This window comes from Rhinatrema bivittatum, chromosome 10, assembly GCF_901001135.1.
Source record: "Rhinatrema bivittatum chromosome 10, aRhiBiv1.1, whole genome shotgun sequence".
NCBI lineage: Eukaryota > Metazoa > Chordata > Amphibia > Gymnophiona > Rhinatrematidae > Rhinatrema > Rhinatrema bivittatum.
Window position 1 is genome coordinate 80,075,033 of NC_042624.1, and position 22,914 is coordinate 80,097,946.

Below are 22,914 nucleotides of genomic sequence, written 5' to 3' on the forward strand. Positions count from 1 at the left end.
GTGTTCTAGTATAGTTTTGTTCTGATCCAGTGTTTACACTGAGCACACAATAAAGTGATCACTGGACCCCAGGTTGGCCACTACCATAACCTCAGATGGGCAGGGCAAGTTTTAAGTTATTTTTTAGGTCCTTTACTCAAAGAAATAAGAGGTGGCTATATTAATCTATAAAGGATTTCCAATGATAATTCATAACACATATAGATCCAGAACAGAGATGGATTGTGGTTCATGTATCATTTTTTGGAGTTTCTTATTTATTTATGTAATGACCCTTTGGGATTCATTATGAAAATGACTATAGTTCTAAGTCCTTTTGAGCTAGGAAAGTAGAGTATAGGTCAGGGTTTCCCAACCAGTATGCCATAGCACACCTGTGTGCCTTCATATCTTATGAGGTGTGACATGGAAAAGTCATCACTACCTTATACTCAGATATAGACCAGTACCTGGGTTGTACCTTTAGCACCTTGCAGCAACAAAAGACACCAGTGGTGGCTCCTAAACATGTAGAAGCTCCTTTCTGAGCACATATGTAATCATGCATGCCTCTTCTTCCCAGCTACTGCATGAGCCTTGAATTGTGGGAATTAATGGTCAGCATGCAGGGCATGAATAGCTAGGCTCTGCTTTGTGCAGCACACATATTGCACACAGCAACTCTTCCCCTTCGAGTCCTTCCATCCTCTGTCTTTTTCCCCAAGCTGACTGAGATGGGGAGCATGTGCTTGAAGCACTAGATGTCAGTGTTAGTAGCAACAGTGAAGACGTTCTAGCAATCACATGCTGCAGCCAGAGTAACTTAGGGGTTGATTTTAAAACCTCCGTGCACGGGGTTCCCAGCACACGCACATAGACATGCCAATTTTATAACATGCGCGCGATCGCCCTTTTTTCCCAGTTCCCTGCCCCTAACTCTATCCTTTCTCTCTTTTCCCCTTTCCTCCCCGACCCCTCAACCTATCCTACCTAATCCCAATGTTTTTGTTTTTATACTTACTGCTTCTCCGGAACAGAAGTAAACTCTGCGAGCCGGCCAACTGCCGGTGCATGCTTTCCTAGGACAGCGCCTAATGGTGTTGTCCTGGCCTACCCCAGCCTCCTCCCCTCCCAGACCCCGCCCCTTGACCCGCTCCCTGGCCTGCACTTGTACGCATATCGAGGGTTACATGCATGGCTGGCCCTTTCAAAAATGCGCACAGCGCATGGCCACGCGTGTAACCCCCAATCTTTACGCACGCAGGGCTTTTAAAATTTGGTCGTAAGCGAACCAGCTACCTGCACCACACCAACTTGTCGCTTATTTTGCACTTGTATATAGTTGGAGCTGATCCACTGTGACAGGTTCATGCATTTCTGCTTCCTTTCTCCCTTTGTTTTAAAATTTGGAAGGGAGACTAGTGAGGCTTTCAGTTCATCCCTAGCTCTTTTGGCCAAGCATTCTCCTAACTTCAGCTTCTATTCGAATTCCATCCTAGGATCCCTTTCATTGGAAACCCCCAGAGAATAATATTAAAAACCTAGCCTTATGCCCAACACCCGTTCTCAACTCCAGCCTACATTAGGCCCCATAACTCTTACTTTATGTTGTTAACCCCAGTTACTTTTTTCCAAGTTCATTCTACCTGTTTATTGTAAGACATCCTCTTGTCATGGTTATTGTTTAGAATGTAAACCGACTTGATTAGTAATTCTGTTACTGGAAAATCGGTATATAAAAGTGCTAAATAAATAATAAATAAATATGAGTCCTCTCTTCTCCCTGTTCTGAGTAGGTTGGTGTGCCATGCAACATTTTTGTTAAAGTAGGTGTGCCTTGAACTTGAAAAGGTTGGGAAACACTGATGTAGGTATAACACTCCTTACCTCTGGTCTGTAGTGTCTCCGGCATCACGCTGCATCCAAGGAACATGGCTGTACCTCCTGCAGCTCTTGAGTTCTTTTATGTGTTCTGCTGGCAGGACTTTCTGTGATATGCACAGATGACATCACATCCAGCCCCGTGTAAAGAGAAGCTCTGAACTGCTACTCAGTGCCTTTGCGGCACTGAGTAGCACAGGTCTGCTCATTCTGTACTGCTAGTTACTACCAGGGCCGGTGCAAGGGTATTGGGCGCCCTTGGCGACCCTTGCGCTGCCCCCCCCGGTCGCGCCCCCCCTACCTGTTTTGGCGCCAACTGTCACTCCCCCCCCCCCCCCCCCCACCTGTTTCGGCGCCGACTGCATGCTTTTCAGGGCACCGAGCCATAGGGGGCGCCGAAGAGCAGCCACGTGGTGCCGCAAGCGCGGGGTCTATCCCACTCGCGGCAAAGATAAATAGAAACACTCAGCGCCGAAACAGGTAGGGAGGGGTGGCACGACAGTGTGTGCTTCTCACGGCCCTGAGAAGCACACAGTCTCTATTTCTGTGTGCCTCGAGCTGGATAGGCCCAGCTTGCAGCACCACGTGGCTGCCCTTTGGTGCCCCCTATGGCTCGGCACCCTAGGCGACCACCAAAGTTCGCCTAATGGACACGCCGGCCCTGGTTACTACAGTATGTGTCTACTTCATTCCTGCTACTTCCAGCTTTGTTCCTGTTTGTACCTAGTTTGTTCCAATGTGTTCTTGGTTTGTTTGTGTGTTCTTGCCCTGCCTTGTCCCAGTTTTGCCTGTTCCTGTCTATCCTGTTGTGTTCTTCCCCTGGCCTAATTTGTCGTTGCCTTGACCTCAGATTGGACCTCGACTCTGCTTTGCCTTCTGCCTGCCCTCACCTTGGACTGGACCTCTACTCTGCTTTGTCTTCTGCCTGCCCTGACCTCAGATTAGATCTCGACTCTGTTTCAGCTTCAACCTGTAAGTCCTAACAGCCGCCAGAACTGGAGTGCTCAGTCCAAGGGGGGGAGGTCATTGGTCAGGCAGAAGATTGCCTCCTGGAGAGTTAGCTGCTGCCTGTTAAGACCTATGTTGTGCATGCAAAAAATAAGTAGTGACAACTTAACAATGGTTCAAGGGCTCACTACAATTCAGTTGACAGATTGCAAAGACCATGAACTCTATTGACTTACTAGAACTTCAGCTTTTGAAGGGTTTGGATTTTCAAGTCCAGCAGCTTGCAGGGTCTGTTCAAACACTAGGCCAATGCATGGACCCTGTCCAGCCACAAAGAGCAGTTCCTCCACCCCTGGTGATCGTGCCAAATTCCCTGGTACAACAGCTCCTACCTGATGCATCTGCCATTTACCTTTTGCCTTCACCATGCTATGACAGGAACTCCAAAACCTGCAGGGGGTTCTTGAACCAGTGTCAGATTGTTTTTGAATTACAAGCTTCTTCTCAGACTGGGTAAGAGTGCCCTACATCCTCTCTCTCCTCACTGGGCAGGCCTTGGCTTGGGCTTCCTAGTTTTGGGAAGTATTGATTCCCTGCTCAATTAACTCCTGGTAGACTTCTGCAGAGTAATCAAGGAACCAGGCTGCTCCTCTTCTGTCGTGGCTGACCTTTTGCATCTCCACCAGGGATCACAAACTGTGGGCCAGTATGCAATTCAGTTCTAGACCCTAGCATTGGAACTTTACAGGAATGATAAGAGCCTAACAGCAGTGTTCTGGTAAGGCTTAGCCGCCCAGATCAAGGATGAGTTGGCTGGGCAGGAGATCTCCTTGGCTGTGCTGATCATCTTATGTACCCAGATCAACATCCGTTTCCAAGAAAGATCTCAGGAGTGAAGCCATGCTTCACCCCAGGTTCCAGCACCCTCTATTGGTTCCTCCCAAAGAGGTTAATCCTTTGGCTTTCCAGGAGGAACCAATGCAAATGGGCCATTCTTGCCTGACCGAAGACAAGAGACATTGACGATGGCTGCAGAACCTGTGCTTCTGTTGCTTGCTTCTTGAGACCAGGAAATCTCCAGTGCCTAGGATGGCTGGGGAGGCAGCTCTAGATCCCTCAACTAATGCTCCCCTTTCGCAGATAATCCTTCCAGTCTATCTCCAGAAGATTTTGACTGAAGCTTTCCTCGACTCAGGAGCGACTGGCAATTTCAATGAAGAGACTCTGGTTTGCAGTGATGCCATTCTAGTAGACCCACTGCCCTGTCCACTCTTAAATCATCTTGATTTATGGAGAGTCGCTCCCCAAGAGTATCATGGCTGTAACCTGACCCTCAGGGTGGGCCTCCTACATCACAAACTGACCTCATTTTACATCCTCAGGCACTCTATCAACCCTCTAGTCCTGGGTTTACCTGGCTCCAGCAACATGAGCCTACAGTGGACTGATCTATATGGAATATCCAGTCGTGGAGCCCATACTGCCTACAGCATTGCCTTGATCCAGTTGCTCTTCCTACCCTCATAGCAGTCTTGGATCTCAATCCCTCCAGGTCTTCCGGAGGCCTATGCAGCCTATTTAGACATACTTAGTAAAAAAAAAAACCAAAAAACCAGGCGAAGACCCTTCCCCTTCATCGGTTCTCTGATTGCCCCATAGACCTTCAACCGGGTAAAATACTACCATGTGGGAGGGTCTACCCACTGTCGGTGCCAGAGACTTAGGCCATGTCACAATATATTAAGGAGAACCTAGAGAAGGGTTTTATTTGCCCCTCCTCATCACCAGCAGGAGCCAGAATCTTCTTTGTCACCAAGAAAGACAGGTCTCTTAGGCCCTGCATAGACTTCAGTGCCCTGAATGCCATCACTATAAAAAAATAAATATCCACTACCCCTTATCTTGGAGATCTTCGACCGGCTCCAGGGAATGAAGATTTTCACTAAACTGAATCTTCAAGGAGCCTATAACTTGGTGAGGATCAGACAGGGAGATGAGTGGAAGACTGCATCTAATACAAGAGACAGACATTACGAGTATCTCGTCATGCCCTTTGAGTTGTCCAGTGCTCCAGCGGTGTTTCAACATTTCATGAACAAATTCTTCAAGGACCTTCTGCAGACATGAGTCTTGATATACTTTAATAACATTTACATTTTCTCTCTGACACTGGTTCAACATTGTTCACAGGTCAGAATGGTTCTCGAACAACTTCGGAACAACTTTCTATATGCAAAATTGGAAAAATGTTCCTTTGAACAGTCTGAGTTACCTTCTTGGATTATAGTGTTTCTGCACAAGGATTGAAGATGGATCCATCCAAACATACAGCCATCCAATAATGGCCTTCTCTGGCAAGACTCAAAGCCCTGCAACACTTCCTAGGATTCAGTAATTAGCACCACCAATTTATCCCCCATTATTCTTTGCTCACTGCACCACTTACAGCCCTAACCTGCAAGGTAGTTAACCCTAAAGTGTGGCCAGAACTGGGGAGCAAACTTCATTGATGTGAGTTTCAAATGGAGGTGGAGCATACTTAACCAGACTAGAGTTCCAGCCAAGAGTGAGGATGTGGGATGCCTCCTTTATCTGTGCTCCTTTTAAAGGTTTTAGCAGCTTTGCAAAGGAGTTGATGGATTTTCTCCCAAAGATCCTGGAGGTTGGTTGCATTTTGGTTGGCTGCTGGTGTTGCTGTAGATAATGGTATTGCCAGGGGCATTTTGGGGAGTCTCCCATAAACAGTGAAGAAGGGTGATGCTCCTCTAGATTCCCAGGTATGATTCTGGGAATCATATGAGAATTCTGCTCACAGTAGTAATTGCACCCAGTCATTCTGCTGCTCAGACATGTACACCCAGAGAAAGGCCTTCGGGGTTTGATTGGTCTTCACAGTGAGTCCATTGGATCGGGGGTAATATACTGAGGGGAAGTTGAGAGGTACATTGAATTTGGCACAGTGATTCCTCCAAAACCTTGAAGTAAACTGGACTCCATCGCCCCCCCCCCCCCACCCCCATTGCTCATTACAAGGTGAATTGTAAAAGCCTGGTGGATGCTATAATTGGGAGATGTGTGCACATGTAGAGCATGTGCGTGCCCAGCAGATTTTAAAAGCCACCTACATATGCTCATCTCCCAATGCACAAATATCTCACACTGATTCAAAAAGGGGTTGGGCATGGGCATGGTTTGGGCAGGATGGGGCCAAGAGTTGGTGGGGCAAATAGACACCTGGCACACTATGGCGATGTAAGTTTATTTAAAAAACAAAAAAAAAAGCCACCTGTGAGGGGTTTAAAGGGTCTGGGTTAACTGGAGGAAGTGCAATAGTTTTTTAAATGTAGAGAGGGTACAAACTACACATGCTGGTTAGCAGGCCACGCTCCCATATGGTTTATATTACATTGCCAGGCTATTCAGTACATCCTCAGAGCAGTAGATGGCGCCTAAGTGCTAATCTTCTGGAAAATAAGAACATACAGGTACAACTTCAGTTAGAGATAAGCAATATCTTATGGAAAATGAAGAAGGAGAGTATAGAAGGAGAGTATATAGCTTGGCAGTCCCCTAAGTACTGCCAAGAAGGCAGTACTTAGGGGACTGCTAATTTTAAAAGCATCTGCATATTTAAAAAAATATCAAAATTATTATATGAAAAGTGAATTGGGCTTGAGGGATAATTTTTGTAATTGGATAAAAACTATATATATAAGGCTGCTTCTGCTAGAGTGACAGTTAATATAGTGGTGCAAGATTATTTTATATTGACATGGGATACTAGATAGGGGTGCCCTCTTTCTCTGTTCTTGTTTGCAATTGTAATGGAACCATTATCAATTTTATTGAGGTTATCAGAGTAAATGGACTGCATATTAGCTGGAGGTAAAAAATAAAATTTCTAGTCTATGCAGATGCTTTCAGTCTTAGAAAAATACTTTGCACAACATCCTGTTGGTATAACATTCATTTTGGTTTATATTGTTTACAAAAATATTGTATATGCATTGGATATAAAATTCTATTCTTTCACTAAAAATAAAAAAAGAAAAATCCTTTGCATAATGAAGCACATATACAAAATATATCAGGCTGAATTGATCTATATATTCTCCTACTTTCCTCTGTATATCTCAGACAAGTATGTTGGGGGCAATAATCAAAAGTGCCCACATTGGTGCAAACTCTGCAAGTAGTTTTACCTATAGAATTTGTACCAGTAATCAAAGGAAAACTATGCTGGTAGTTTTGCTTTAATTAATCCCTATCAAAAATTACCCACAGCTTGGAATAACCAGTAAGAAAAAGGAGGTGATAATCCCCTTGCACAGGTCCTTGGTGAGGCTTCACCTGGAGTACTGTGTTCAGTTCTGAAGACCGTATCTCAAAAGGGACAGAGACCAGATAGAGGCGGTCCAGAGAAGGACGATGAAAATGTTGGGGGGCCTCCATCAAATGACTTATGAGGAGAGGCTGAAGGACCTAAATATTGTGACCAAAATGGTGTGAGGTCTGTTTCAGAAGACTTATGAGGACAGGCTGAAGGATCTACATATTTATACCTTGGAAGAGAGGAGGAGCAGGGGAAATATGACACAGACTTTCAGATACCTGATTTCCATTGGAAAGGAAACTAAGACTAAGGGTCACAATATGAAATTGCAGGTAGGATGACTCAGAACCAACACCAGGAAATACTTCTTCATAGAGAGGGGGTTGGATACCTGGAATGCCCTCCTGAAAGAGGTAGTGAGGACAAGAACAGTGGGTGAATTTAAATGGGCATGGGATAAACATTGTGCATCCCTAAAGGCTTGAGGTTGGTATTGAAGAAAAGGGTAACCTTCATTAACTTTGTGTAACAATTCTGAATGAAGAGTAACCTGCACAGCATGGTAGCTGCTACTTTTAAAAGAATGCATGGGCATAACCTGCATGGTATGGTTGTTATTAATCTTAATGGAACATATGGGGGTGATCTGCATAACACAACAGTAACTACTATTAACAGAACGCATGGGAGTAATCTGCATGATGAGGCAGTTACTACCATAAGCCACTTGCTAAGCAAACAAGGAACCATTGATTCACCCAACTTACTGGCCAGTTTCTCCAACTTGCTCCCAAATAAGAACAAGCCTTTAAAGGGCAATTTGGTGAGGTTAGCCTTGGAGGTCGCATCGGCTGATCAATTTCTCAGCCATAACTGACGCCTGGCAGTTATTACCGAAGCCATCCCTCTGGCTGAAGTGCGGACCAAATCATAGCTCGCATCTGCTAAGAAGGCAGCTGTGGGCTCCATAAATGCCCTGGAGTTTACCACCAAGTCATCGACCTCCTGCGATCTGCAACATCATTGCCACTGCTTCAAATGCTTGTTTAAGGAAAGTCTCACTCTTTCTATCATGAACATCCTTTAAGGCCGCTCCTCCTTCCATGGGAATAGGAGTCCATTTGGAGACTGCACACGCAAGTGCATCTACTTTTGGAAAACTTAAACGCTCTCTTACCACAGTATCTAGAGGGTCCAGGCCTTCCAAAATCCACCCCCCTTTGAAAATAGCCTCTGGGGTGTACTACTCAAGATCAATCAATGCAAGGAAATGAAAATGGGATTTTTCTTTGACTTAGATATGGAATCTGCCCCAGGGAGGGAAGAATTTGAAGCAGTGGCAATGACATTGCAGATTGCTTCTTCTTGTTCCCTTTTCCCCCTGCTGTTGAAGCAGAGAGCAATGATGGAGTTGCATCAATAGTATGAAGGTTTATTGGTTAAGGGTAGTAACCGCCGCTCCAGCAAGTTACCCTCATGCACTCTTTTCTTCATTTTTATCCTCTAGCCTTTAGAAATCCACAGGGACAGATTTTCAAAGGGGTACGCGTGTAAGATACATGCATAATCTCTGAAAAGCTGCCCCTTCCACCCCCTGTGCGTGCCGAGCAAGCCCGGGGACGCGTAGGTCCCGGGGGGGGGGGGGGCGTGTCGCTGCCAGCGTGTCATCGGAGGGCGTTCCGGGGGGCATGGCTTCGGCTTCCGGACCAGCCCCCGGACCAGAACATAGCGTGCCGGCAGCTGGCCCAAGTGCGCAAGTTACGCCTGCTTGAGAAGTATGCCTGAACAGAAAACCAACATGTCCCTGGCCATAAGCATAGAGTAAGCTTTACATGCCTTGGGCAGGCGTAACTTTTGAAATAAAGGTGGTGGGGGGGAATTAGTTAGGGCCTGGAGCGGGTTAGTTAGGGGAAGGAAAGGGAAGGTGGGGTGCGCCGGAAAGAAAGTTCCCTCCGAGGCTGCTCCGATTTCGGAGCGGCCTCGGAGGGAACGGAGGCAGGCGGCTCGGCTTGGCGCATGCAGGCTGCCGATTTTGTGCAGCCTTGCGCGCGCCGACTCCAGATTTTAAAAGATACGTGCGGCTACGTGCATATCTATTAAATTCCGGCTTACTCTTGTTTGCGCCGGTTGCACAAACAAAAGTACGCGCGCACGTACTTTTTAAAAATCTGCCCCACAGTGTTTATCCCATGACCCTTTGAATTCTTTCAATGTTTTTGACTTCATCATCTCCGGAAGGGCATTCCCAGGCTTTCACTATCCTCTCCATGAAGAAATATTTCCTGATGTTGGTTCTGAGTTTTCCTCCCTTGAGTTTCATTTCATGACCTCTAGTTCTACTGATTTCTTTCCAGCCGAAAAGGTTCATTGATTGTGCATCATTAAAACCTTTCATTTATCATTTTTCATTCTTTCTACTCCTTCAGGCATGTCCACTCTGTTGCAGGTCTTACTATCATTTGCAAAAAGACAAACTTTTCCTTCCAGCGTCTCTGCAATGTTGGTCATGGAGATAGTAAGCGGAAACAGCCACTTAACACCAGTTAACACTATTCTCTCTTCAGAGCAGGTTCCATTTACTATTACACATTGTCTCCTGTCAGTCAGTTTGTAATCCACTCCAACACCTTGGCACCCATATCTCAATTCTCTAGTCACCCAATCAAAAAGATAAATCAGGTTTGTCTGACAGGACCTTCCCCTGGTGAAACCATGCTACCTCGGGTCCAGCAACCAATCAGATTATATATAGATAGTTTCACCCCAGTTTCTCCATAGTATGAACCAGTCCTGGATGGTATTTATAAGCATGAAAAATAGATGATTTAGAATTCTAGAGCCACAGAACATCAGATATTACTGAATACACTAATTCCCTATTAAACTTAATTCCATAACACGTACATAGTTAACTATTATTCTGTTATGCTAAGTTATACAATGCAGTAGTCAATAAAAAATTAGATATTAAGAACATAAGAAATTGCCATGCTGGGTCAGACCAAGGGTCCATCAAGCCCAGCATCCTGTTTCCAACAGAGGCCAAACCAGGCCACAAGAACCTGGCAATTATCAAAACACTAAGAAGATCCCATGCTACTGATGCAATTAATAGCAGTGGCTATTCCCTAAGTAAACTTGATTAATAGCCGTTAATGGACTTCTCCTCCAAGAACTTATCCAAACCTTTTTTGAATCCAGCTACACTAACTGCGCTAACCACATCCTCTGGCAAAAATTCCAGAGCTTTATTGTGCGTTGAGTGAAAAAGAATTTTCTCCGATTAGTCTTAAATGTGCTACTTGCTAACTTCATGGAATGCCCCTAGTCCTTCTATTATTCAAAAGTGTAAATAACCGAGTCACATCTACTCGTTCAAGACCTCTCATGATCTTAAAGACCTCTATCATATAAGAAATTGCCATGCTAGGTCAGACCAAGGGTCCATCAAGCCCAGCATCCTGTTTACAACAGAGGCCAAAACCAGGCCACAAGAACCTGGCAATTACCCAAACACTAAGAAGAACCCGTGCTACTGATGCAATTAATAGCAGTGGCTATTCCCTAAGTATAATTGATTAATAGTCATTAATGGACTTCTCCTTCAAGAACTTATCCCCCCTCAGCCGTCTCTTCTCCAAGCTGAACAGCCCTAACCTCTTCAGTCTTTCCTCATAAAGGAGCTGTTCCATCCCCTTTATCATTTTGGTTGCCCTTCTCTGTACCTTCTCCATCGCAACTATATCTTTTTTGAGATGCGGCGACCAGAATTATACACAGTATTCAAGGTGTGGTCTCACCATGGAGCGATATAGAGGCATTATGACATTTTCCATTTTATTAACCATTCCCTTCCTAATAATTCCTAACATTGTTTGCTTTTTTGACTGCTGCAGCACACTGAGCCGACGATTTTAAAGTATTATCCACTATGATGCCTAGATCTTTTTCCTGGGTGGTAGCTCCTAATATGGAACCTAACATCGTGTAACTACAGGAAGGATTATTTTTCCCTATATGCAACACCTTGCACTTTTCCACATTAAATTTCATCTGCCATTTGGATGCCCAATCTTCCAGTCTTGCAAGGTCCTCCTGCAATTTATCACAATCTGTTTGTGATTTAACTAATCTGAATAATTTTGTATCATCTGCAAATTTGATAACCTCACTCCTCGTATTCCTTTCCAGGTCATTTATATATATATTGAAAAGCACCAGTCCAAGTACAGATCCCTGAAGCACTCCACTGTTTACTCTTTTCCACTGAGAAAATTGACCATTTAATCCTACTCTCTGTTTCCTGTCTTTTAACCAGTTTGTAATCCACGAAAGGATATCTCCTCCTATCCCATGACTTTTTAGTTTTCGTAGAAGCCTCTCATGAGGGACTTTGTCAAATGCCTTCTGAAAATCCAAATACACTACATCTACTGGTTCACCTTTATCCACATGTTTATTAACCCCTTCAAAAAAATGAAGCAGATTTGTTAGGCAAGACTTCCCTTGGGTAAATCCGTGTTGACTGTGTTCCATTAAATCACGTCTTTCTATATGCTCTACGATTTTGATCTTGAGAATATTTTCCACTATTTTTCCCAGCTCTGAAGTTAGGCTCACTGGTCTATAGTTACCCGGATCGCCCCTGGAGCCTTTTTTAAATATTGGGGTTACATTGGCCACCCTCCAGTCTTCAGGTACAATGGATGATTTTAATGATAGGTTACAAATTTTAACTAATAGATCAGAAATTTCATTTTTTAGTTCCTTCAGTACCCTACGATGTATACCATCCGGTCCAGGTGATTTGCTACTCTTTAGTTTGTTAATCTGGCCTACTACATCTTCCAGGTTCACAGTGATTTCATTCAGTTCGTCTGACTCATCACCCCTGAAAACCATCTCCGGAACTGGTATCTCCACAACATCCTCATTAGTAAACACAGAAGCAAAGAATTCATTTAGTCTTTCTGCAATGGCCTTATCTTGCCTAAGAGCCCCTTTAACCCTCTCGGTCATCTAATGGTCCAACCGACTCCCTCACAGGTGTCTTGCTTTGGATATATTTTAAAAAGTTTTTATTATGAGTTTTTGCCTCTATGGCCAACTTTATTTCAAATTCTTTCTTTGTCTGTCTTATCAATGTTTTACACTTAACTTGACAATGCTTATGTTTTATCCTATTTTCTTCAGATGGATCCTTCTTCAAATTTTTGAAGGATTTTTTTTGGCTAAAATAGTCTCTTTCACCTCACCTTTTAACCATGATGGTAATCGTTTTGCCTTCCTTCCACCTTTCTTAGTGCATGGAATACATATGGACTGTGCCTCTAGGACTGTATTTTTAAACAATGTCCAAGCCTGTTGAACACTTTTAACCTTTGCAGCTGCACCTTTCACTTTTTTTCTAAATATTTTCCTCATTTTATCAAAGTTTCCCTTTTGAAAGTTTAGTGTTAGAGCTGCAGATTTACTTATTGTCCCCCTTCCAGTTATTAGTTTAAATTTGATCATGTTATGATCACTGTTGCCAAGTGGCCCCACCACCGTTACTTCTCTCACCAAGTCCTGTGTTCCACTAAGAATTAAATCTAAAATAGCTCCCTCTCTTGTTGGTTCCTGAACCAATTGCTCCATGAAGCAATCATTTATTATATCCAGGAACTTTATGTCTCTAGCAAATCCTGATGTTACATTTACCCAGTCAATATTGGGGTAATTGAAATCTCCCATTATTATTGCACTGTCAAATTGGTTTGCTTCCCTGATTTCTCTTAGCATTTCATCATCTGTCTGACCATTTTATCCAGGTGGACGGTAGTATACTCCTATCACTATACTCTTACCCAACACACATGGGATTTCTACCCATATAGATTCTACTGAGCATTTAGTCTCTTGTATGATCTTTATCCTGTTGGATTCTATACCCCCGCCAAATTGATCCTCCCTATCATTGCGATATAATTTGTACCCTGATATAGCACTGTCCCATTGGTTATCCTCCTTCCACCAAGATGCCAATTATATCAAGCTCATCATTTGCTGCTATACACTCTAACTCTGCCACCTTACTTCTTAGACTTCTGGCATTGGCATACAGACATTTCAAAGTGTGTTTTTTGTTTTCTTTAACAACCTGCTTTTCATTTGTTTGGGATAATTTGGAAATCATTAGCTTTGGTCATTTTTTACATATAGGCATATGGACTATGTTTGCTTTTAATGGAACCTCTCTGTTGGGATGCCCTAACTCTCCTGTTTCATTAGTATCCTTCAAGGACACATTTCTCCAAACCATGCACTGCTGACTGTCTGCTTTCCCTCTTGTTCTAGTTTAAAAGCTGCTCTATCTCCTTTTTGAAAGTTAGTGCCAGCAGCTTGGTTCCACTCTGGTTAAGGTGGAGCCCATCCTTTCGGAAAAGTCTCCCCTTTCCCCAAAAGTTTCCCCAGTTCCTTACTATGCTGAATCCCTCTTCCCTGCACCATCGCCTCATTCACGCATTGAAACTCTGGAGCTCTGCCTGCCTCTGGGGACCTGCACGTGGAACAGGAAGCATTTCAGAGAATGCCACCCTGGAGGTTCTGGATTTTAGCTTCCTACCTAAAATCCTAAATTTGGCTTCCAGAACCTCTCTCCAACATTTTCCTATGTCGTTGGTGCCCACATGCACCACGACAGCCGGCTCCTCCCCAGCACTGTCTATAATCCTATCTAGGTGACCTGTGAGGTCTGCCACCTTCGCACCAGACAAGCAAGTTACCAGGCGGTCCTCACGTCCACCAGCCACCCTGCTATCTACATTTCTAATAATCGAATCACCAACTATGATGGCCGGCCTAATCCTTCCCTCCTGGGCAGTAGCCCTGGGAGGCTTGTCCTCAGAGCGAGAGGACAATACATTACCTGGAGAGCAGGTCCTTGCTACAGGATCACTTCCTGCTACACCAGGGTGATGTTCTCCTACTGGGAGACCTTTCTGATCCAAGGCAGCACTAGGGCTGCCAGACTGGATTTGGGACTTGGCTACTATGTCCCTGAAGGTCTCATCAATGTACCTCTCTGTCTCTCTCAGCTCCTCCAAGTCTGCTACTTTAACCTCCAGAGATCAGACTCGTTCCCTGAGAGCCAGGTGCTCTTTGCACCGAGTGCACACATACAATCTCTCACCGGCGGGTAAAAAATCATACATGTGACACTCAGTGCAAAAGACTGGAAAGCCCCCCTCTTGCTGCTGGTCTGCTGCCTTCATCTTAGTTTTATTGAGTTCCTAGTTAAGTTTAGGATACTAAGGGAGTTGGAATGAGAGTAGTTTAAATTTACAGGTGAATTTACTAATTAATCAGCTTGTGTCCTACAAGGGGATGATTAAACTTTAAATAAGGGCTGGTGCAATAGTATGATTTAGATAAGACCCTGATTGATTTTTAATGAGAAAATCATTATAGATATCTGATTTGTAGATTACATTTTTTAAATTGTCTAAATATTTGCTTATCTTTTTTTAATTATTAGTTTGCACAGACATCTTGTTGAACATTTAAATGCAGAAATTGTACTGCACACTATCACAGATGTTAATATAGCTTTGGAATGGATAAGATCTACATTCCTATATATCAGAGCTTTGAAGAATCCAGTGCATTATGGTATGACTTTGTTACTATGCTACTATGTTTAAGTACATAAAACAATAGGTGTGTGTTACTATGAAATTACAGCCTCCCAAAAGGGCAAACACTTTTAGAGGTCAATATTCAAAGACTAAAGTTGGCAAACTTGGATTTTACCTGCTGTTTCCCCTTTAAAAATATACCCCCTTTGTTCAGGTTGCTTTACACAAAATCTTTTTGGAAAAATGACCTCAACAGAAAGGGAATGAGGATGGAAGCTGCTAAGGACAGGCTAACATATTGAGCACTATATTGAGAGTTTTCTGACTAAATTTACGCAAACAAATCAGTCCATGCAAATAGAAAATCTGAAATTATCTGTATACAGTTAATTGGACAACCTTATCCCTAATATTAATTGAAAAGTTTATACAAGTAAGTTATGCTGAATATCCAATTAAATTTATCCAGGTAACTTTATCCAGATAACTTATCTGCTTGCCAGCTTATTAAATATGGGCTTCTGAGAGTTTGATTCACTTAGAATTTTCTCTTTGAGGCTAGGCCTTGATAAATCCTACTAAGGGATGGATTTTGAAAAGGTTTAACTTGTTAAATTCAGGAGTTAGATAATTATCTGCTTTTAAGAATCCTCCCTGCCATTGCCTAAAATTTACAAGGAAGTAGGTTTTAGTTTATTAAAAAGGGGTTGTGGGAGTGGGCTTTCAACTTAGCTGGTTATCGATTTTCAATGGTAACGGTCTATGTTTAGGAAAGTAGCCCCAACAGCACAAATAGGATTCCTAAGTCTAGATGATCAAGTTTTTACTGGTTAGATGTAGGCAAATTTTCAGCTGAAAATGTAGCCATTTAGATTTGGCTGAAAATTCATCTAAAAGTAACTAACTATAATTAGCCAGTCATTTTATCCACTCAGCAACTCTTTGAAAATTGATCCTGAGTGTATGGGAAAAATGCTTAGTAAATTGGCCATTAAGAAGATAACTTTTAAAGCTGACCATGCATGCCCATATATGCATGTATATGGGTGTGCACAAAGTTGCTATAGTATTTTATAACCTATGTGCAAACGATATGTGCAGGTTATAAAATATGAGTACATATGGGCACAAATATGCTCGCATATGTTAAAACCTTGAGCAGTGCAAGTTTGGACTTATCTGGATAAATTCCGATTTATTTGGGTAAGTGGCAGTAAAGCTGCTTGTTCCTCTAAATAGTGTTTTTCGGACTTATTCAGCTATGTAATATAAGCAAATAAGTCTAAAAAAAAAAGTGCAACTTAGCTGGCTAAATCTTAAAATGCCACTTTTCCAGCTAAGCAACCTTCAGTTCAAGAGAGTGGCTGTTTTTCTGGCCACACCACCCTGAGTATGCTTAATCTTGTCTGATCTTGGAAGCTAAACAGGCTTGGGCCTGGTTAGTACTGGATGAGAGACTGCATGGGAATACCAGGTATTGTAGACTTACCAGGATTGGGTCCAACTTCTTCAGAGCAATGGGTTCTTAGAGATAGTTCTAAAGAATTTGCACAAAAGGTTTCCCATTTATATCTTCATTTTCCGATATGGAAGGATCATGAATAATTTCTGGGGAAGGGTCCACAGCAACCCCCAGGGTGTTTTTTTCCCTTTGGGAGAAGACCATTTTTTAAGCCACTGTCGTATTTTCAGCTTTACTCTATCTGTTGCGTACTTAGTCGCATGCTTACACACTTACATTTGCACTCCATGTGCTTTCTATAGGGTTGATTTTAAAAGGAGCGCACACGTCGATGTGTGCACGGTTCCTGGCGCACGCACATGGACATATGCATGTTATAAAATCTGATGGCCACTTGCGCATGCGGGGGGGGGATGTTCAAATTACGTGCAGCAACATGAGCGGACTGGGAGGAAACTTGCCTAACCCCCTTCCTCCTCTACCCTATTATTTTTTGTTCAGTAATTTACTTGCTCTGATGAGCAGATGTAAGTTACGCATGCTGGCAGCTTCCCTGGGATACCGTTGAATGTTGCTGGCCCGCCCCTGCCCCGCCCCTTTGGAGAGGTATGGTACTTCGGTGCATAACAGGGGTTCCTTGTATGTACCCGGATTAGTCCAGACTCCTGGGTTTTGCCTCTCCTCCAGCAGATGGAGTCAGACGTTTTGACAGACTCTGCCCTATATCCTGAGGTGCCACCCACAGTCTGACTCCAGCAGATGGTGGAGGTGCTGATTGCTTAGTAAAAAAAAAAAAATGTGATAGTAAATTTAGACAGGTGATAGGAATTAATTAAAAAAAAAAAAAAAAAAAAGAAGCAGAGAAACAGAGAAAATTTCTCAGCCTCCCAAAGGGTCGCTAGGTCCTGAGGGGACCATCTCCCCTGGTACTTGAGGCAGCTGCGGCTAGGGGTCGAGGGCCTTGTTGTCATCGTTCAGCAGCACTGAAGGTGATACCAGGGAGCCTGGCTCACTCACCCCAGGAGGACCAGGACCCACAGGCAAGTGCAAAATAAATAAATAAATAAAACGTTTTTGGTCTGAACGCTTTAATTTCCTCTTGTCGGCTCTCCCTTCCCTCCCTGCCACATTTAGTCCTGAGCTGCCTTTTGCAGCCGTTTTTTTTTGCCGGATTTAAAAAAAAAGAAAAGAAAAGGACGTTTTTTAATCTCTGTCATGCCTCACAGATCATCCTGCCGTGCGTGCGGCTTGGCACGCACGCAGCTTTCAAGAGACGGCCTATGTTTGGCCTGTCTCCCCGGGGGAGAGGGAACCTCTGCGGCCAACGGGGGGTTCGCGTCTGAGCAATATTGCAGGCATCTGGAGAGCTGAGGCCTCCTTCCCCTCTCCCGTTCCCACTGACCACGGGAACGGGCACCATTTTGGGTCCTCTTAACTCAGCAGCGTGAGCCACGGCGGGGGAGGGGTTTCTCCCTCCTCCATTGTCTCCTCAACAGCTGGCCCCTGACAGGAGCAAAGCAGTGTGTAATACTTTTACTGAACCGGGGGAGCACCCCAATGATGATTCGGACCCTTCTTCCTCCTCCTCTTTCTCCTCTGATTTTATTTTATTGTTGCACAAGGCCTTTAAGGCCAGGAAATCAGGCAAAAAACAGGCTATGGGCAAATCTGGTGCCTCAGTGCCGCTAGCCAAGCCCAAGAAGCGATCCAGGCCCAAGGAGAGTGTGAGGTCCTCAAATTCAAAGCGTCTCTTGAGGTCAATAGCACTCCAGCATGAAACAGATATATCATCAGCGACCTGTGATCAGGGGGGTTGAGGGGGATGGGGACCAGCAGCAGGGTGCTGGTCGGGAGTCAACCCGAAGGTGGTCAGCCTGTTTAGGAAGGAGGAGCTTGGACCTCTTATACCAGCTATTTTGGGGGAATTGGGCATCGAAGTCCCACATGAAGAATCCCGGCTGGGATCTGTGGATCCGGTGCTATTAGGCCTGCGTGGACCTCCTATTTCCTTTCCATTTCGGTATATAAAAAAACTTCTAAATAAAATAAAAATACATTTTTCGGTTACTGACCTGCTGTTCAAGGAATGGGAGAACTCTGATTTGGGGTTGAAAGTCACTAAGGCTATGGATAAGCTATATCCTCTGCCGGAGGATGCTTTGGACCTTCTTCGAGTTCCCAAGGTGGACATAGCGGTGTCAGTGGTCACAAAGAAGACCACCATCTCAGTTACTGGGTCGACGGCGCTCAAGGATTTGCAAGATCGAAAGTTGGAGCTTCAGCTCAAAAAGATTTTAGAGGTCTCAGCACTTGGAGTCCGAGCAGTGATGTGTAGCAGTTTTTCTCTGAGAGCAGGCCTTTGCTAGATGCAACAGCTACAGGCTAACGAGTCCCTGTCGGAAGGGGAAGCACTTTATGATCTATTGAGGAAATCTGCCAGGTCCATGGTTTCCGCTGTCTCTGCACGCAGGCTGTTGTGGTTAAGAAACTGGTCTGTGGATGTTTCTTCCAAATCCCAGCTGGGATCTCTGCCTTTTAAGGGCAAGTTGCTGTCTGGTAAGAAACTGAAGGACATGATTCTGTCCCTGAGAGAGAATAAGGATCACCGGCTGCCGGAAGATAGGCCAAGGCTGAGAGGTTCCTTTTCTTTTAAGTCTCGCTTTCGTGGCGGTCGAAGATCTCGAGCGCCCCGGTCATCCACTTCCTCCTTTTGGCAGAATTCTAGCAGACAGCAGTCATGGTCTCAGTCCTTTCGTGGTTGGCGCTTCGGTAGACCTGGTAACATCCAGTCTGCACAGGGAGGTAAGCCTCCGCAATGATGTGCAGCCTGTCCATTCCTCGGTTCCGGTCAAAAGGGGTCGACTGTCTCTGTTTTACGAGGAATGGACCAAACTCACATCGGGCCAGTGGATTCTCTCTGTGATAAGGCACAGCTACGCTTTAGATTTTGCACGTCGCCTCCAGCACTGGTTCTGGTCTCCCCATGCGGATATGCAACAAAGCGTCGGGCAGAAAAGGAACATTGCAGCGCCTTCTCGAGCTCGGCGCAATTAAGCCGCTTCCTCCTGCAGAAGGGCACTCCCAGCATGGATCTAATGGTGACATTCAAGAATGCCAAGGCCCCGCGCTTCTTCGGTTGCCGCAGGGAGACGGGTGGAAGGAGTAGATGCCCTGGTTCTTCTCTGGCCGACGAACGTCCTCCTATACGTGTTTCCGCCTTGGCCTCTGATCGGCAAAGTGCTCAGGCGAATAGAACTACACTCGGCAGACGTGATCCTCATAGCTCCGGAATGGCCGTGGCGTCCATGGTTTGCGGATCTGGTCAACCTGGCAGTGGCAGGGCCCTGAGATTTCGGGATCTCCCGAACCTTCTACATCAAGGGCCCGTCTGTTTCAACCAGGCCAATCGCTTTTGTCTAGCAACATGGCTTTTGAGAGGCAGCGTCTGAAGTGCAAAGGTTATTCTGATGCGGTAGTGGCAACCTTTTTGAGATCTCGTAAATCGTCCACTTCCCTTTCTTACGCCCGGGTATGGAAAGTTTTTGAATCTTGGTGCATGGAATGAAAGGTTGTTCCTACCCGGGCATCTGTGTCGGATATTTTGTGTTTTCTGCAAGCTGGGCTGTCTAAAGGGTTGTCGTGTAGTTCCTTGAGTGCAGGTGGCAGCCCTTGGTTGTTTACGCAGTACCATACAGGGGGTAGCGTTGGCTGCACATCCGGATGTATCTCCCTTCCTCTGGGGAGCGAAACACGCCCGCCGGTAAGACACCCTTGTTCGTCCTGGAGCCTAAATTTAGTCCTCACAGCTTTGTGTGCTGTGCCTTTTGAACCTTTGAAAAGGGCAACGTTGAAAGACTTCACATTAAAGGTGGTGTTTCTAGTGGCTATTTCCTCTGTTCGAAGGGTGTCCAAGCTTCAGGCATTATCATGTAGGGAGCCCTTCTTAAGGATTTCAGATTCTGGAGTATCCTTGCGAATGGTTCCTTTGTTTCTTCCAAAGGTAGTTTCCTCTTTTCATTTGAATCAATCAGTGGAGCTCCCGTCCTTTTCAGAACTGGACCGGTCGGATCCCCTTTCTAAGGACTTAAGGAAATTAGATGTTCGCAGGGCTTTGCTGCGGTATCTGGAAGCTATCAACAGTTTTCATGTCTCGGATCATCTCTTTGTGCTCTGGAGTGGTCCAAAAAGAGGTAATATGGCTTCTAAGACCTCAATAGCCTGATGGCTGAAAGAGGCTATAAGTTCTGCATATTTGCTACAGGGAAAACCCTGGCTGGTGGGGCTTTGGGCACATTCTGCTCGTTCTCAGGCGGCTTCTTGGGCGGAATGCCAACAGGTTTCACTGCAAAAGATTTGCAGAGACTTAAGGATGTTTCTAGGGCCTGGGAGGAGGCATTCCGTTCTAATGCTACTCCTCCAACGGTCTGTCCTACAGGGGTATTTAAGTTAGAGTCTATCCATTCTGTTACAGTTCTCTGTCCGGAATCTGCCATAATCACTCCAGCTGGAGGCCTTAACTTGGCCTTCCGTTTGGTGTGTGGCATATTTATATCAGAATACTAAAAGGAAAAATAACTTAACCAGGACTTATACGCCACCTCCCCCTGGAGGAGCAGATGGAGTCCCAGAGACCTAGCGAGCGGGTGAATGAGTCCGTGCATCCTGCTAAGGAGACAGATATATCTGTGCAATTAGGACAACTGAGTGTGTTAGAAAAATCTGTGCCGACCCCAAAAGAAACAAGTACTCCAAAGACTTTTGTACCATCGGTAGAAAAACAGGATAGTATTGAAGTGTTAATAAAAACGGATTCTCAAATTAAAAAACCAGTAAATATAACGTTAGAAAGTTTGTGGAACTATTTAGTGAAATTAGATGACTCAATTAATAAATTAACTGGTGCAGTTTTGAAAACAACTAATTCGTCAGTACAAAATACCCTCGAACTAGAGAAACAAAATAAAGAAATTAGCACACTGACTACACGTGTTTCTCAGATTGAAAAAGTTCAGAGCTATCAGGTTACAGCAGAAGGAAATATAAATAAGAGATTAGAAATTCTTGAAAACTCTATAAGATCCCTAAATTTAAGGGTAAATAACTTTCCAATTTTAAATAAAATAGACTCGGTGGAATTATTTAGGGAATATATGTTGCAGATATTAAAATACCAGAGAAATGTTTACCAGTTATAGTGAAAGCTTTTTATTTGGGGATCATGAAGAAAGTGTTAAGAGAAGAACAACTTGTAGAGAGTGCTAAAGAAAAAGAAAAGGAAAAATTAGAAATAGAGGTAGTTCAAAATAGTTCTATAAACTTATCTGATTTACTGCAAAAGTCTCAACAAGACTTGGTAGTTAAAGAACGAGGAACATTATTAATTCAGTTTGCTTTTGCAACTGATAAGGAAAACGTTTTGAAATCCTTTTTTCGAAATCGATTAAGTACTTTCTATGGGGAAAGAGTATGGATCTTTCCAGATCTAGTTAAGACGACTCAATTACGCAGAAAGAAATTCCTATCTTATAGGAAAGAAGTAATAGATAAAGGTGGATATTTTATTTTAAAATATCCATGCAAGTGCACTGTTAAGTTAAAGGGGAATACCTACACATTCACAGAGCCAGTAGGTCTTAGGGATCTTCTAGCAGGAAAATGATCGGCTTATATGATTAGTAGAGTATTGACAATGCATTTTTCCTTGACTAATGTTTTCTCTATAATCCGTTCAAATATCTTGAGACTCACTTGAATTTCCTTAAGTATAATAATGACTGAATTGTATGCTAAGGGGCGGATTTTCAGAGCCCTGCTCGCGTAAATCCGCCCAAAACCGGGCGGATTTACGCGAGCAGGGCCCTGCGCGCCGGGAAGCCTATTTTACATAGGCCTCCCGGCGCGCGCAGAGCCCCGGGACTCGCGTAAGTCCCGGGGTTCTCGGAGGGGGGCGTGTCGGGGGGCGGGCCCGGTCGTCGCGGCGTTCCGGGGGCGTGTCGGCAGCGTTTTGGGGGCGGGTACGGGGGCGTGGCTACGGCCCGGGGGCGTGGCCGCGCCCTCCGTACCCGCCCCCAGGTCGCGGCCCGGCGCGCAGCAGGCCCGCTGGCGCGCGGGATTTACGTCTCCCTCCGGGAGGCGTAAATCCCCCGACAAAGGTAAGGGGGGGTGTAGACAGGGCCGGGTGTGTGGGTTAGGTAGGGGAAGGGAGGGTAAGGTGAGGGGAGGGCAAAGGAAAGTTCCCTCCGAGGCCGCTCCGATTTCGGAGCGGCCTTGGAGGAAATGGGGGGAGGCAGCGCGGCTCGGCGCGCGCAGGCTATACAAAATCGATAGCCTTGCGCGCGCCGATCCAGGATTTTAGTGGATACGCGCGGCTCCGCGCGTATCTACTAAAATCCAGCGTACTTTTGCTTGAGTCTGATGCGCAAGCAAAAGTAGGCTGATCGCGCTTCTTTTAAAATCTACCCCTTAATGTTAGGTTGAAAAAATGTTTCCTGTTTCTTATTAAGGACTCAGTCATTAGGAGATTTCTTAAATGTTTTGTTTATTGTAAACATTTTGAAAAAGTAATAAATAAAGAATTAAAAAAAAAAAAAGATTTGCAGAGTGGCTACATGGAAATCCTTACATACCTTTGCAAGGCATTACAGGCTGAATGTCCAGGCCCCGGGGGCGGGGGGATTTGGAGAAGGTGTGCTGAG

At 44.6% G+C, this 22,914-nt stretch overlaps 1 protein-coding gene across 1 annotated transcript in view; it reads left to right on the forward strand.

The window, feature by feature from the left end:
• The window catches only part of LOC115099806 (probable ATP-dependent DNA helicase HFM1), a 358,874-nt gene that overhangs the window by 189,745 nt on the left and 146,215 nt on the right, over positions 1-22,914 (forward strand). Inside the window, exon 13 of the mRNA XM_029617655.1 lies at positions 14,658-14,791. Within this exon, the coding sequence (XP_029473515.1) occupies positions 14,658-14,791 (134 nt within the window). The remainder of the gene's footprint in view (positions 1-14,657; positions 14,792-22,914) is intronic.